Raw genomic sequence first — 14,924 nt, 5'->3', positions numbered from 1 at the left:
GAAAGTAAATTAAATCAGAGGGAGAGATGCACCCCTGAAAAATCCACTCTGGATTTGGTTGGCTGCACCATGCTTGGAAGAGACCTGTCTCTCTCCATTGACTGTAGCAAGATTGTGGTTGATTAGCTGTTGAAATATTCATCTGAGCTATATCAGTATTGTCACCAGCCTCAAAGATGGCCTGGAGGGTAGGGCTGGTAGTGCTTGTGTGGAGTGATGCGGGTGGGGAAAGAAATGCACCCTGAAGGAAAGGAGAAGCAAGAAAAAGTTCAGAACCTAATGTTTCACACTATCAGTCCCATTCTAAGTGATTTCAGACCTAGGCCCTGGTAAGGACAGGGCTCTTGCCTCCATAGCACCCAGCAGGTGAAGGAGACCCTGGTAATTCCAGGTCTGTAATTACTGGAGTAACAGACAAAATGTTCTTAACAAGTTCCCTCCTACCTGTATTGCTGTTCCTAATCTGTTAGCTCAAGAGGCTCCATTAGCATGGTAAGAGAAAATATAGCACACATCATGCCTTTTTTTTAAAATTAGATACTAATTTTTGAAGCATTTTAATAATGGTTCTAATGAAGCTCAAAAATGCCAATCCAGAGAGTGTTGCCTCGAAAGTCTAGAACTCTCCTGGGATCTATATAACTAACTACTTGAGTCCTTTTTTTGCTTTTAGCCTTTAAAATCCTTATGAAAATACTACTGAACCCATGGTTAAACTTGAATGCTATCCAGAATTTGTTCAAGTGGCAATAAACTTAAGAAGTGGATCTGTAATACACTGAGGCAATGACAAATTATTCAGCTATTCCTTTCTGGAAAGCCACACAAAATAATACATGGGCATGGATTTTTTGGGCTTTTCCTCTCTAATTGCTGAAGTCTCCAGCAGTGGTTGTGTCTTTAAGTGATGCGGATGTTACTGGTTTGGGGTTGTGACACTTAGGTGAAATGGAGAAATTAATTTTAATGACAGTGTATAAAACCTATAAAAATGAAATTATCTTACTTGGACAGTGTTAGTATTACTATAACTCAAGCATATGTATATGAGGCAAGTATCTCAAAATGTCCTTTGACTCTTCTACTGTGCCTGCTTTAGGTTTCGGTGTGTCCAAACTTGCACTGTTGTCCTTGGGAAGATAGTGAGGATAATTTCATGCTTGGGATGGCTACAGCAAAACAATTTTCCTAGTAAGATCCTTCCCTAACTATAGAATCATAGAATCAACCTGGTTGGAAAAGAGCTTCAAAATCGTCAAGTCCAACCCTACCATGGTCACTAGACCATGGCACTAAGTGCCACATCCAGTCTCAGCTTGGAAACCTCCAGGGATGGTGAATCCACCACCTCCCTGGGCAGCACATTCCAATGTCTGATCACTCTCTCTGGAAAAAATCTCTCCCTAATATCCAACCTAACCCTCCCCTGGCAGAGCTTGAGTCTGTGCCCTCTTGTCCTGCTGCTGGTTGCCTGGGAGAAGAGACCAACCCCCACCTGACTCCAACCTCCTGTCAGGGAGTTGCAGAGGGTGAGAAGGTCTCCCCTGAGCCTCCTCTTCTCCAGGCTGAACACCCCCAGCTCCCTCAGCCTCTCCTCATGGCACTTGTGCTCCAGTCCCTTCACCAGCCTTATTGCTCTTTTCTGGACCTGCTCCAGCACCTCAATATCCTGAGCTGAGGGGCCCAGAACTGAGCACAGTACTCAAGGTGTGGCCTCACCAGCACTGAGTACAGTATTATCATTTTTAATGAAAATACAGTTATCAAAGTTCTGCATTTCAAGCTGCTGATTTGTAGCCATCCTTACAAAAACTATTCTGACTTAATGAATTCTGAAAATCCACATACCTGAGCTAGCTCCAAGCCATGTAGCTTCAGCTCAGCTAGCTGTGCAGTCAGAGTAGGTGTAGCATAACAACTCAAAATTCACCTCACATATGTCTACACAGGCTAAAATCTCAACAGTCATTTCAGTGTAGATTTTCCACATCCAGTTTTCTCTGTATCTTCTCTTTGGCAGTCAAGTTAGAAAAATTCTTTTCCTCTGCTTAGTCTGTTCCTTTGTTTTTTAAAATCCCTATGGAGTAATTATCAGTTTCTCTGGTGAAATGAGCAAAAAGGATGGGTGTGGTTATAACTGTTTTCCATTTCTTTGTTGAATACCCAGCTTAAGCTTCAGTAAGAGCTACTGTGTACAATTCCTGTGTTTGAGGCTTTAGTAAGAGTGAGAATGTTTTGCAAATAATATGAGACTTTTTTTATATATATAGAGTATTTCATATATCAAGGGTTGCTTAATGAATAACTAATTCTTGTGAGTGTATGTCCCAAATGACATTTGTGTGTTTGTATTTTAGGCCTTGCTGAACAACTCCTATCTGTATCACTTGGCCCATGGAAAAGATTTTGCTAATAGAGGAATTGAAAGTGAGTCTGAAGAACAGCTGTCAGTGCCTGTTAGCATAAATGGATTCCATCAAGAAGCAGATTTAATCTTTCAAATGTGACTACTATGGTTTTAGGGTCAGAAATCTTTTTAGACTTATAAATAATATGCTTTATGTGTCAGTTGGAGGCTTAGGGACATGTGTCTATTCCTTGAACCCTGAATCATGGATAGATAAGTTATGTTTGAAAAGTGTAATACTGATTGTCAACATGGTTGTTGTAACCTTTAGCATTTAGTAGGGCCATTCAACACATCTTGCTGTGTCAGAGCTGTTAGTTGTGATGAGGTTAGCTCCTTTAAAATTGAAACACTGCAGTGCTTGGTGTAAGTTGGTTTTGTTTTTTGACCTTAGTTACAGGAATCAGTTTGAATCTAGAGAAGATGATGGAGCAGAAGAGTGGTGCAGTGAAGGCCTTAACAGGTGGAATTGCTCATTTATTTAAACAAAACAAGGTTAGTTTGCATTATCTACTGAGGTATATCCATGATTTTTTCTGATGTGAATTTCTTGCTTTTTACACTTTCATGTAAATTAAGCTGAGTGACTGACTCAACGAGGGCAGAATTCAAATACTTATCTTCTAGATGACTTTTAAAGGACCAGTTCCTTCATTCTTAATCTACCTAAAAGAACAGTGTACAATTGCTTTGTGATTTGTACCACTCAGTGATGCAAAGACATGTGTTGGCAGCATGTCTGAGCACTGGTGAGATTAGGATGAAGTGTAGTTTACCTTACGTAAGCAATTTGACTCTGACTTTGCTGTGTTCTGACTGCTAAAGGTTGTACATGTATCTGGGTTTGGAAAGATAACTGGCAAAAACCAAGTCACTGCAACCAAAGAAGATGGCAGCACACAAGTTATCAACACAAAGAACATACTTATAGCCACAGGCTCAGAAGTTGCTCCCTTCCCTGGAATTACTGTGAGTATTTGAGCTGATAATTTTATGATTTTTCAGTGTCTTTGCAGCCACATCATTCAGTGTGGAATCATTTTCTGCTTCTGACTGGACTTCACCTTCTGTGTGCTGTATACATAACGTGCAAAAGAGATTGTAAACCTCCCTTTGTGCATTTATTTGTCATTAGATTGATGAAGATAACATTGTGTCATCCACTGGTGCACTGTCACTGAAAAAGGTTCCTGAAAAGATGGTTGTCATCGGTGCAGGAGTCATTGGTGTGGAACTGGTGAGAAGATATTTGGTCTTGCTTGGTCTTTAGTTTATAAGATATTTGCTCTGCTTGGCCTTTAATTTACAAATGAACAGAGTGTTATTTTTTGTTATATTTGCTGGTGTTGCTGTGATTTAGCTGTTGAGTGAATTGTATGTATGCAGATCAGCAGTGATAAATCCTTTTGTGGTGGTGCTGTGTTTGGTTTTGGGGTTTTTTTGTGGAAAGGCTGGGGACAGTTGGGCTTGTTTCATAACACTGATGAAAACTGATCAGTTTGCTGTTGTGTTGGGCTGCTTTTGAAAAGTTTGCAGTCTGTGGTCCATGTTAAAGACAGCTGAAGTTTGTCTCTTTACCCGTATCGTTGTGCCTGCAGGGTTCAGTCTGGCAGCGCCTCGGTGCTGATGTGACAGCTGTGGAGTTCATGGGCCATGTTGGTGGGATGGGAATTGACATGGAGATCTCTAAAAACTTCCAACGTATCCTGCAGAAGCAGGGATTTAAATTCAAACTGAACACCAAAGTTACTGGGGCTACCAAGAGACCAGATGGAAAAATCGACGTAGCGTAAGTGTTTAACATCGAACTAAGGGAATGCCATTTTTATTCTTCCCAATCCATCACACCTGTTTAAACATACAGTCTGATGTTAGTTTTTAAACAGGAAAAAAATGGATTTAGAATGAAATTTAATTCTTTAGTGAAATTTGGGGTTTATCTTAGAATCATAGAATTTAAGGATTGGAATGGACCTTACAGATCATCCAGTCCCAATCCCCTGCCCTGGGCAGGGACACCTCCTCACTAGAGCAGGTTGCTCAAGGCTCATCTAGCCTGGCCTTGGATGAGGATCTTGGATCTTCTCTTATAAACTTGCAGAGCTCAGAATTTTGGGTTTAATGAGCCCTAGGTTGTTTATACAGGACAAGCTCCACTGACTTGAGTTGAAGGTGTGCTGGTATAAAACCAGTGTTGCTATGATGAGATCAGTAATAAAACCAGAATTCTGAATTGTTCTTTCCATGGAAGAGATTTGTTTCTGGCATAATAAGCATAAATATCGTGGTTGTTCATAAAGTCATCTTCAAGCCATGAATTCTCTGCTCCTTACTTGGAAGGGTTGTTTTGTTCATACCTCCTCCTGCCTCAAAGTAGGCTTGGCAGAGATTTTATTGCTCTTGAGCAGAAACTAATGAAACTACCCAAACAATGTCTTTTAATGACCACAGTCAAGTCCTTCGATGTTTTATAGATGAACAGTTAATACAAAAACACATAAAGCAAATTTGCTCTGTGAAAGTCTGCAAGTTATGCAGCACTTCTGTTCATGTTAATGTCTTCTCTGTGCAGAAACTGTAGTTTAAGGGAAGTGAGCTTCAATGCTTTTCCCCTGGCATCTTAATATGCTGGTTTGTATTTGTGCTATCACTGTAGCTCAGCATAGCCTGTGCTCCACCATTGCCAAGGTCCTAGATTTGGGCTCCTTTCCATGCTGTGCTGGTTGGATCTCTCAGATAGTCTGTTCTGCATTTAGAATTTCCCTTTTGTTCAGGAGAATTTGTTTGAAGCACATTTCCTGCTTATCCTCCCTTCCCAGGCTTTGGTTCTGGGAGCTGAACTTGTTCTGGGTGCAGTTAAACTCTTGAAGGATCCACATGATGCCAGGCAGTGTGTGAGAGGTGTTTGGTTTTTGGGCCAGATGAAAGCTGAACACATGGCCCTACCCCACCTGAAAATACAGATACTTTGGGTGCTGAGTACTCAGCACCAATTATTTTGCTGTACAGGTTTGATCCTATCAGGTCATGTTACTTGCTAGTGAAAATACACCCTGAATTTCTCTAACAGCTGTCAAGAAATGTAATAAGAGGTGTTGTCCCTTCCTCCCTCTTCTCCTGAACTCTTGCAAGGAAGCAGCATGGGGCAGGCTGAATGCAAATGTTTTGGGTGCCAGATCCAGCCAGTAGGTCACCATCTGGGTTGTAGTAGTTACCAGTCAGAGAAAGACAAATGCTATAAGCATTTTTGCTCCTTCTCTTTCTCTAGTGTTGAAGCTGCTGCTGGTGGGAAGGCAGAAGTGATAACTTGTGATGTGCTCCTGGTTTGCATCGGTAGACGTCCTTTTACAAAGAACCTAGGGCTGGAGGATATTGGCATTGAACTGGATAAGAAGGGGAGAATCCCAGTCAACAACAGATTCCAAACAAAAATTCCAAAGTAAGTAAGACTCATTTTTTTCACTCTTTTTTTAAGCAGAACACTTATTTTTAAAAGCTTAACCTACTAAAGCACTTTTTAATTGCAAAATATATATATCTTTTCTGAAAGGAAGACTCAGGGTTCGTTTTATTTCAGGAAGTAAAGATTTTTAGTTAGCCTTTGAAGTTTTGTAATTGATGAGTCACTGTGTATTTCATATTCATTTCATATTGCCACTAGTGCCTCTTTGAGGTGTGGCCATTCTGTGGAAACTACTAAAATGTTGTGTTTGAATCTGTTTTGGTGAGAGTTTTCAGTAGTATTTCAAACAGGCTGTTATATAAGGTAGCCCAGGTGTGCTAGGATGTTTTTCAACAGTGTCTTGTTCTGTTTCATTGGTCTGATAGCATCTATGCTATTGGTGATGTAGTTGCTGGTCCCATGCTGGCCCACAAAGCTGAGGATGAAGGCATTCTTTGTGTGGAAGGCATGGCTGGGGGAGCAGTTCACATTGACTATAACTGTGTGCCCTCTGTGATATATACTCACCCTGAAGTGGCCTGGGTTGGCAAATCAGAAGAACAGCTGAAAGAAGAGGTACTGTTTGTTTTCTTTTCAGACAAAAACTGTTGTTCACCTTGGGCCTGGTTTCACTGTCTGGGAGTTTATCTAGCTACTTTATCCAGAACTTCTGCATCTGACTATTGCATGGGATATGATTGAATGACTCCCTTCTGCATGTTACTCTCCCAAGGATCACAGTTGTCCTTCACAGAAGCACAGAATATTCAGAGTTGGAAGGGACCCTCGAGGATCATCTAGTCCAACTCCAGGCCCTGCACAGACATCCCTGACAATCACACCCTGTGCCTGAGAGCATTGGCCAAACTCAGCCTTGGGGCTGTGACACCGCCCTGGGAGCTGTTCAGTGCCCAAACACCTCTGGGGGCAGAACCATTTCCTAATCTCCAGCCTAAACTTCCCCTGACACAACTTCAGACCATTCCTTCAGGTCCTTGTGTTCTGTGACATTAGTATTGTTGATTTGCAAATGAATCTGGTTTTAATACCCCCTCCTACCACATTGGGTGGTTGTTCTTCTACATTGCTCTGTGTGTCTGGTGTGTTTTAGGTCTGTTATTTCTTCTCTTTGTCTGTTTAGCAAATTGTCTGGTTATATTGTTCTTGTTGGTCACTAACTCAGTAGCATCTGTTTTGCAGGGTGTAGAATACAAAATTGGGAAGTTTCCCTTCGCTGCAAACAGTAGAGCAAAGACAAATGCTGACACAGATGGGATGGTGAAGATACTCAGTCAAAAGGCAACAGACAGGATGTTGGGTGCTCACATTTTAGGCTCAGTAAGTATTGTAAATTGTGCTGTCTTGGCCTTGTAAGGGTCTTTTATTTAGTGTTACACAGTCGCAGAGTAGTTGTTGCATTCGAAGTGATGTTTGCTTGTAAAAAGAGAAGGAAGATTTGAGTCCATCAGTTATTTTTATTTACTATCCTCTTCTGTACCCCTGCCCTCCTCCTGCTTTTCTGTTACTTTGGTGTTAGACCTACTATTTTTTAATCTAGAATTGCTAGGGTTATTTGATTTCTCTGACCAGTTTTATGGTTTTTGGGGGGTTTTGGTGGGTTTTTTTAGTTTGTTGGTTTGATTTTTTTTGAGGGTTTTTTTTGGGGGGTGTTTTATTTTGGGTTTGTTTTCTTTTATGAATACTGCCAAATACTTGAGAGAACAGCAGAAATCATTGACTCAAGTTTTGGAGGCTGAGGAACTGAAAAGACTGTAGCTGTTTCATTAGTCTTTTTTGTCCCCTCTTGCTCTGACTTCCCACTTGAGCAAAGCTGATAGCCTTATGCTGCAGTCACCAAACCTGGGGTCAGTAACTTATGGAACTTGTGGAATTTTTCCCTGTTTGGGAGGAGTATCCTTTTTTATTTTCACTAAGTTAGATCCTAACTAAAACTAAATATTTTTTTCTAAAGATGTATGCAGAAGCACTTCCATACATCCCAGTGTAAGAGAAACACTAAAACTGCTCTCAGGAAGACATTATGGTAGTTGTTTTCTCTCACAATTCCAGTAATTCAGAAATCAAAATGCCTTAAGGGAAGCACAGTTTAGTCTGTCTCACACCAATATATCTAATTTTCTTCCCTGGGAAGGGGCTGGGGGAAAATGTTAAGGTTATGGATCTGATGCTGAAAATAGAATAGATTTCACTGGTTTTGACTCCTCCCAGAAATGTTCTCTGAGGAAATACACATAAAAACAACCAATAAAAGTGAAGGTGCAGATGTAGTGACATGCTTTTTTTTAATGTAGCTACCTGTTTAACTTTCCAGGGGGGAGCTGAAGTTTTGGGTAGGTTTGCAGCACTGGACATGGAAGAATGTAGTGGAACAATGCCCAGTTTCTGCACAGCTCTCAGCAGTGAGAGGACAAATACTTTCCTCAGGAATTACGTGCAGGTTTATGCTAGGTTTGAGCACAGTCACCAAACAGACTAAGTACTCATGACTTAGAACACAGCTGAAGTGCTAGTTAAAATGCAACTTTTTTATTTCAGCCAAAGGTGCTCATTGACAAGGTGTTAGTGATTGAGGACTGCTTAAGGATTTGTGCTAATTGCAAACACCATTAAATTACAGGGAGCTGGTGAAATGGTTAATGAAGCTGCTCTTGCTATGGAATATGGAGCATCATGTGAAGATGTAGCCAGAGTGTGCCATGCCCATCCAGTAAGTTTTTCCTACAGGGACTGTTGAACACCAGCAGGACACAGACACACTGTTAATGACTGGTAACTCTCTCTGTTTGCTCTCCACAGACAGTGTCAGAAGCCTTCAGGGAAGCAAACCTAGCAGCATCTTTTGGCAAAGCTATCAACTTCTAAACTGAAAGAGCAAATCTTTGTACGTGTATAATACAGCTCTGAAAACGGACTACGGGCCCTTATGGAAGGCTGAGTCTGAGGATTTTAGGACTGAATTAACATCAGATGTTTAAACAAGTAGTTTGGAACAAGTGGAATTATCCAGTCTCTGTAAATTCAATGCTTAAATGTTTATTATTTACATGATGAATGTTGCAGAAAAGCAGCCTGACACCTCTTCTCTTTTTCAAAACCAAACCTTTTGCTGCTGCATGGGATTATCAGGTGTGCTGGTCAGATCTCTGGATCAGTGTCCAGCAGACCTTGTGTTTTTCTTATTTGAAGTAGTGATATGATAAAGCAGTTGAATGGTGGCACTTACCATGCCATGGCACTTAAACCGCCACTGTCACTTCCGCACAAGATGTGTCTCCTTCCGAGAGGATTAACTTGAGTATTTAACCTCCTTCTTACAGACTAGTACCAAAACTTGTTTTCACCTAGTAGTATTAGGGTGGTGGGAAAAGAGGGGCTCAGACAGATCAATTAAAATTATGTTGACTCTCCAAAGAGAAAATTGCTCTGTGTGTGTGTGTGTGTGTGTGATTCTCCACACGTCATGTTTTCATATTGAAAACACCTGAGGGGAAAAATCGAGTGCTGATGGAGAAATTAAAGATTTGAAGACAAATTGATGGTACCGGTACCTATATTTTTGTTTTTAAAGCTTCCATTGTCCAGCTCTTAAGCATGAAATGCTAAAACTGGGTAGTGAAGCAGCATTTGCTGTTAAGTGCTAGGGCCTGAGGGTTATCTGCACCTTCCACACCTAAGGGCTGCAGTGCCAGCTCCACACAGTTCAGGCATACTTTCTTCTCTTCTGTTTTCTATTTTGTTCTCTGTCTCTCCTGTAGTAAGAGAGCTTAATAAATATTTAACATGGCTGGAGGGTTTTCCTGGGTTTTGTTTGCTGAGCAGATCCTTTTGCTGTTTAAGTGGTTCAATATGTGAAGAAACACAAGCAAATGGCAGCTTTGGAAGGAAGTCCTCTAGACCAGGTTGCTCAGAGCCTCATCCAACCTGGCCTTAAACACTTCCAGGGATGGGGCAGCCACAGCTTCTCTGGGCAGCCTGTGCCAGTGCCTCATTACTCTCACAGGAGGGAATTTCTTCCTAATATCTAAACCTGTCAGTGCAAAGCTGTTCTCCCTCATCTCATCCCTACAGTCCCTGATAGTGTCCCATCCCATCTTTCCTGTAGGCCACCTTTATGTACTGGAAGGCTGCACTAAGGTCTCTCTGGAGCCTTCTCCAGGTTGAACAGCCCCAAATCTCTCACCCTGTCATGGGGGAGGTGTTGCAGCCCCTGGATCATCTTTAGGGCTCTCCTCTGGAACTGCTCGAGAAGATCAGTGTCTTTCTTAGGCTGGGAACCCCAGAGTTGAACAAAGCACTGCAGGTGGAGTTTCACAACCAAACCTTGGATCTGCAGGGTATCTATGTGTGAGTGTCACAGATCACAAGGTTGGAGGAAACCTCTAAGATGATGTTTCCACTTCACATCATATCAAGTGTTTCATGATCAGTGACATGAAACTAGTATTGAGCCTGAATGGGGGAGTAAAAGCCATGTAGGGGGTAAATAATACTTTTTGAGTTCTGTGGTGTAACTAGCTAACCACACATGGATGGTATTTCTTCATTCACTGCTAATTTTGCCTGAGTCACTATCCATTATGTCATAGTAATAGGATTGATAATATATTCATTCAATATATCACAACAGAGTGTGGATCTGCTGGAAGGCAGGAGGGCTCTGCAGAGGGACCTGGACAGGCTGGAGAGATGGGCTGATTCCAACGGGATGAGGTTTAACAAGGCCAAGTGCTGGTTCTGCACTTTGGCCATACCAATCCCATGCAGAGCTACAGACTGGGACAGAGTGGCTGGAGAGCACCAGGCAGAAAGGGACCTGGGAGTGTGGAGAGACAGAAAGCTGAACATGAGCCAGCAGTGTGCTCAGGGGGGCAAGAAGGCCAATGGCATCCTGGGCTGGATCAGGAACAGTGTGGTCAGCAGGACCAGGAGGTGATTCTGCCCCTGCACTCGGCACTGGTGAGGCCACACCTTGACTCCTGTGCTCAGTTCTGGGCCCCTCAGCTCAGGAAGGCTATCAAAGTGCTATAGAATGTGATACAGAATTACATAGTTGGAGCCCAGATTTTATTAGATCTCTAACCATTTAAAAACAAGACTTGCTAAGGGATTAATTGATGTGCCATTGCAGCTACTGAAAACAAGAAGGGACTTAACGAGTCATACTAGGTACATACAGTGATACAAAAGTACTGTTTATTTTCAACATCAAAAAATTACTTATCTTTGGTTCTGAGACTTTAAAGTCAATATAAAACCTGTTCACCTTATCAGGTCTTAGTGTAATGTCAAAAAGAACTAGTGTAATACTTGTAAAAAACCCATCAGCATTTCCCACTCCCATTTATAAGCAAGTGCTATAAACAGCAACTTTCTGGCTGATTGTCTGTAAGAGAGAGCGAACTGTCTCTTCCAGCTGCACCAACTGCTTGGCTTTGTCTTCCAGAACTCTCTGATTGTTTTCATATCTCTTTTCCAAGTCTGTAAGCAAAGGAAGGGGAAGACCAGCTTAAATAGGGGTGTTTTAATGCACTGAAATGTAAATCATTATAGTTATGCATAAATTATTATTCACATTTATTTTTATTGTGGAAAATAAGATGATTCGGGAAAAAAAGAAAAAAAAACAAAGGGCACTTTTTTGTTTCCTTAACATTGGGATGTAAAGCAACAAGAAGTTACTTTCCAAAGGTGGAAATCCAAAAGTATACTTTGATGCACATTGAAAATAATTGTCACTCTTTGCTCTATGGTTGCTTTTACAGAACAGTGAAATGTTTTGGCTTGTGATGATTAAGACTATTAACAAGTCAGTGTAATTGTCCAGGAACAGCTGAGAGAGGAAGAATGAGTTCCTGGGCTGGCAAAATCAGAAGGAAAACTTACTTCCCTCCCTGGCAGCTATGGGCAGATTGCCCCTTCCTGTTTCAGTTGACTAATTGTCAACAGTAAATGTTAAATTAAGCTCTAAACTGGAATTGGTGTGTCCTGATTAGCTTTTGTTTTAACAGCTTTGCAGGGTGGAGTGGGGGGAGCACTGTTTGAAGATGAGTGTCTTGCTTGAACAGGTTAGTCCTTGTTCTCAGCATACTAGTTGTGTTAGCAGTGATAGGTGCCATACCAGCAGTTTGTGTCTCACGTGCAAGTTTCAGCTTTTTTTACAGAAATCTTTGATTCAAAAGACTGTCTGGTGCCCGTAAGAATAAAAAAATTAACTTCCTTCCCCCCCTTCTGCTTATGAATAGCTGATTTAACAGTCCGTAAGAATAAAAAAATTAACTTCCTTTCCCCCCCATCTGCTGATGAATAGCTGATTTAACAGTGAAACTGCTTCATATTCTAAGGTGCCAACATACCTCCTCAGAGCATCCTTACCTTGGAGCAGCTGGAGTTTGCTGTTTGCTTGAGCCAACAAGGCTTTAGCTTCCTCTTGCAGCACGCTGGCTTTCCTCCGAGCCCCGGCAGACTCCTCTGTCTTCTTGGCGATGAGATCCTCCACCGTCCGGTACTTGCCGCTCAGCTCGGAGTTCAGGACCTGTTCCCAATCCAAGCACAAGATGGAGCTCATGCGAAAGTCAAGGCAGCTGCAGAAGAGATTTATTTCCTCCCTCTGTCCTTCCCAGTGCAAGGAGAGACTTCGATGTTAGCTCAGTTAACCTTTTAGTGTCAGAGTATTTCCTACTCAAGACTAAGAGCTGGGGTGAATACTCATCATACTTTTGCAGATCTGTGGCTGTTTTACAGCTTCAATCCTGTCACTTGGCAGGGATTTATGGGACTCAGTTCTGTAATTCATGGAAGACACGGTCCCTAGTGCAGCTGGAAAGCTGCACGTGGTAAGGAACTGCATTCTGGTTGAATGCAATTGGGGAGGAATACCCTTGTTACTCTTCCAGTAACCTTTCAGTAGACCCTCTCAGCTGTCTAGTTTGGGTAGGTGAAGGTGCTGGAGAAGTCATGAGATTGGTTTCTCAGCTGTGCTTTTCTCTAGGGGCTGGTCCTGCTTGAGTAGGGAGGTTGGACCAGATGACCCATTGTGGTCCCTTCCAATCTAACTCATTCCATGATTCTGTTAAGATTAAGAAGTTCTATGGCCCAACTGACTTCAACCATTAAGCAAGTTAAGGTGCAGCAGTACTGGAAGTCTCTTGTTTACCTGACAGCACCTGAAATACTACTGAGTGTTTGGATATTGTTGATTTGATGGATAATGCAGCTCTCCTGGCAAAAAATGCCTCTCTGGAGACAGGTGGGCTAAGTATAGACTAGAGATAGAAGCAGTGAAACTCCCTTTGGCATATTGGTCAATTGTTTTGTTAATAAGCCATTCTTTTATTGCTACTACAAAGGTGTGCACCAGACATTGGGAGCAATGCCAGATGGTCAGAGAAAATTCTGCACCTCTGATAGTTAGAAATTACTTTGGGTTTATATTGAGATAATGACTTTTCCTTGTTGCTTGATTCAATATATGCCAAATTCCAGGATGTTTGTCTTGAACCTGTGATTGTCACAGAACCATAAATACAAGGGGAAAAAAATTGCCAGTTGTCCTGTGGCAGATAGCAAAGCTGAGAGACAAAACCAAATCTATGAAAGGCTGACAGTGTGACATGTTTCCTGCAGCCATTTCAGAACCTGAAAACTTCCCAATACTCCTTTCTCTCCATATCTGGTACCAAAGTAAAAAGCAGCTACCTTTGGTAAGTGCATTAAGTGTTGGGTTTTGGTTTTTTTATCCCCAGTATTTGACCAATAAAAGCCATGGGTCACGTGTATTCACCGATGTTTCTTTAGCCAAACCTGGATGGGAGTCTTGTTGGCTTTCCCTTAGCATCTTTTCTGAGCTTCTCACCTTTTTTACTTCTTCAGCATTTCGTTTTGCAGTAACTATTTTGTTTTCTATATTCTCCACGTTGTCTGAATTTGTAGCAGCCTTTTGCTTAAGGTCTTCAACACTCCTCTCTAGTGCAAACAGACGTAAGGTAGCATTGTTGAGTGTTTCTTCAGATGCTGCATTTTCAGATGCAATCTAAAACAGGGATGAGAGTTGCACTTTCAAAAGTCACTGAATATAATACTAAACTTTCTGGATAAACCTTGTTGAACTAATTAATGTCCATATATCTGATTTTAAAACACAGTGGTTTAGTTTTGCTGAAAATGGCCAATAGCAGTGAGGGTGGAAAAGCTCACTCTTTGCAAACAGGGTACATATGGGGCTGCAAACGTGTTAAGGAACATGGTTTCAAAGTATTTGATTGCATTACACGTGCAGGAGTTACCTAATCTGCTGACAAAACTTCAGATATTTGACTCAATCATTTTACAATTGACTTGTGAAGCTTCTAAGCTGGCCAAGCTTCATGGGCTTCATGGCCAAGCACTATGGTGAGGGCTCTGAGATGAAGTCTGACAATATTTTATGTGACAAGATTACAGCCCTTGCCACTTCCATTTGGCATTTGTTTGTTTTATTCTGGTGCTGCAGTGCTGGATGACACTGAGCATGGCTACACTGACACCAGTGCAGCTGACAGGTCTTAGCAGACCTGCTGTGTTAGAGAGAGCCACAGTCATTAATTTATTTCATTTAACTCGTGTGGTGCAGGATACGGGGTGAGAAAAGCCTTTTGGGTTTTGGTTGGGATTTTTGTTGGTGTTTGGTTGTGGTTTTTTTCATGAGCAAATGGTCCCCTAGCATCTGTTATACTCACTCAAAGTTGATGTGAAGGCAGGAATGGGTTTAGTGTCATTTTAAGAGCAGTCTTTGCTTTGCAGTACCCAAGAGCCTTCCCTAGACAGGCTTACATCAGTTTTCAGGTATCAGACTTGGTGGTGTTTTTATATCTGAAGAAATACCCATAGAGAACTCACTGAGGTCAGCAGGTCTTCAGTCCCTTTAATATCTTGGTCAGCTTGTTTGATGGCTTTTTCAGCTGCATTCTGAGCCTTTTCAGCTTCTTCCAGTGCTGCTTTCACCATGTCTGCAGTGACTTTAACATCTGTGGCACCTTTGCTGTGGAGCAAAACTCTGTTAATGCTAAAAACTTTTAC

At 41.7% G+C, this 14,924-nt stretch overlaps 2 protein-coding genes across 2 annotated transcripts in view; one reads left to right on the top strand and one right to left on the bottom strand.

The window, feature by feature from the left end:
• Positions 1-9,055, top strand: part of DLD (dihydrolipoamide dehydrogenase) — a gene marked incomplete at its 5' end in the record, with an annotated part of 12,831 nt that extends 3,776 nt beyond the window's left edge. The window contains 10 exon segments of the mRNA XM_009072168.1: positions 2,358-2,427; positions 2,802-2,902; positions 3,233-3,376; positions 3,543-3,644; positions 4,006-4,196; positions 5,676-5,846; positions 6,236-6,425; positions 7,050-7,187; positions 8,488-8,577; positions 8,667-9,055. Of these exon segments, the coding sequence (XP_009070416.1) occupies positions 2,358-2,427; positions 2,802-2,902; positions 3,233-3,376; positions 3,543-3,644; positions 4,006-4,196; positions 5,676-5,846; positions 6,236-6,425; positions 7,050-7,187; positions 8,488-8,577; positions 8,667-8,732 (1,263 nt within the window).
• A 1,863-nt stretch (positions 9,056-10,918) lies between these two features.
• Positions 10,919-14,924, bottom strand: part of LOC103799817 (laminin subunit beta-1-like) — a gene marked incomplete at its 5' end in the record, with an annotated part of 21,275 nt that continues 17,269 nt past the window's right edge. The window contains 4 exons of the mRNA XM_009072167.1: positions 10,919-11,348; positions 12,243-12,402; positions 13,723-13,899; positions 14,745-14,886. Of these exons, the coding sequence (XP_009070415.1) occupies positions 11,212-11,348; positions 12,243-12,402; positions 13,723-13,899; positions 14,745-14,886 (616 nt within the window). The remainder of the gene's footprint in view (positions 11,349-12,242; positions 12,403-13,722; positions 13,900-14,744; positions 14,887-14,924) is intronic.

Source organism: Acanthisitta chloris, unplaced genomic scaffold (assembly GCF_000695815.1).
Source record: "Acanthisitta chloris isolate BGI_N310 unplaced genomic scaffold, ASM69581v1 scaffold7683, whole genome shotgun sequence".
Classification (NCBI taxonomy): domain Eukaryota; kingdom Metazoa; phylum Chordata; class Aves; order Passeriformes; family Acanthisittidae; genus Acanthisitta; species Acanthisitta chloris.
Note: the sequence above shows the minus strand (reverse complement) of the source record. Positions and strands in the feature narration are given on the sequence as shown.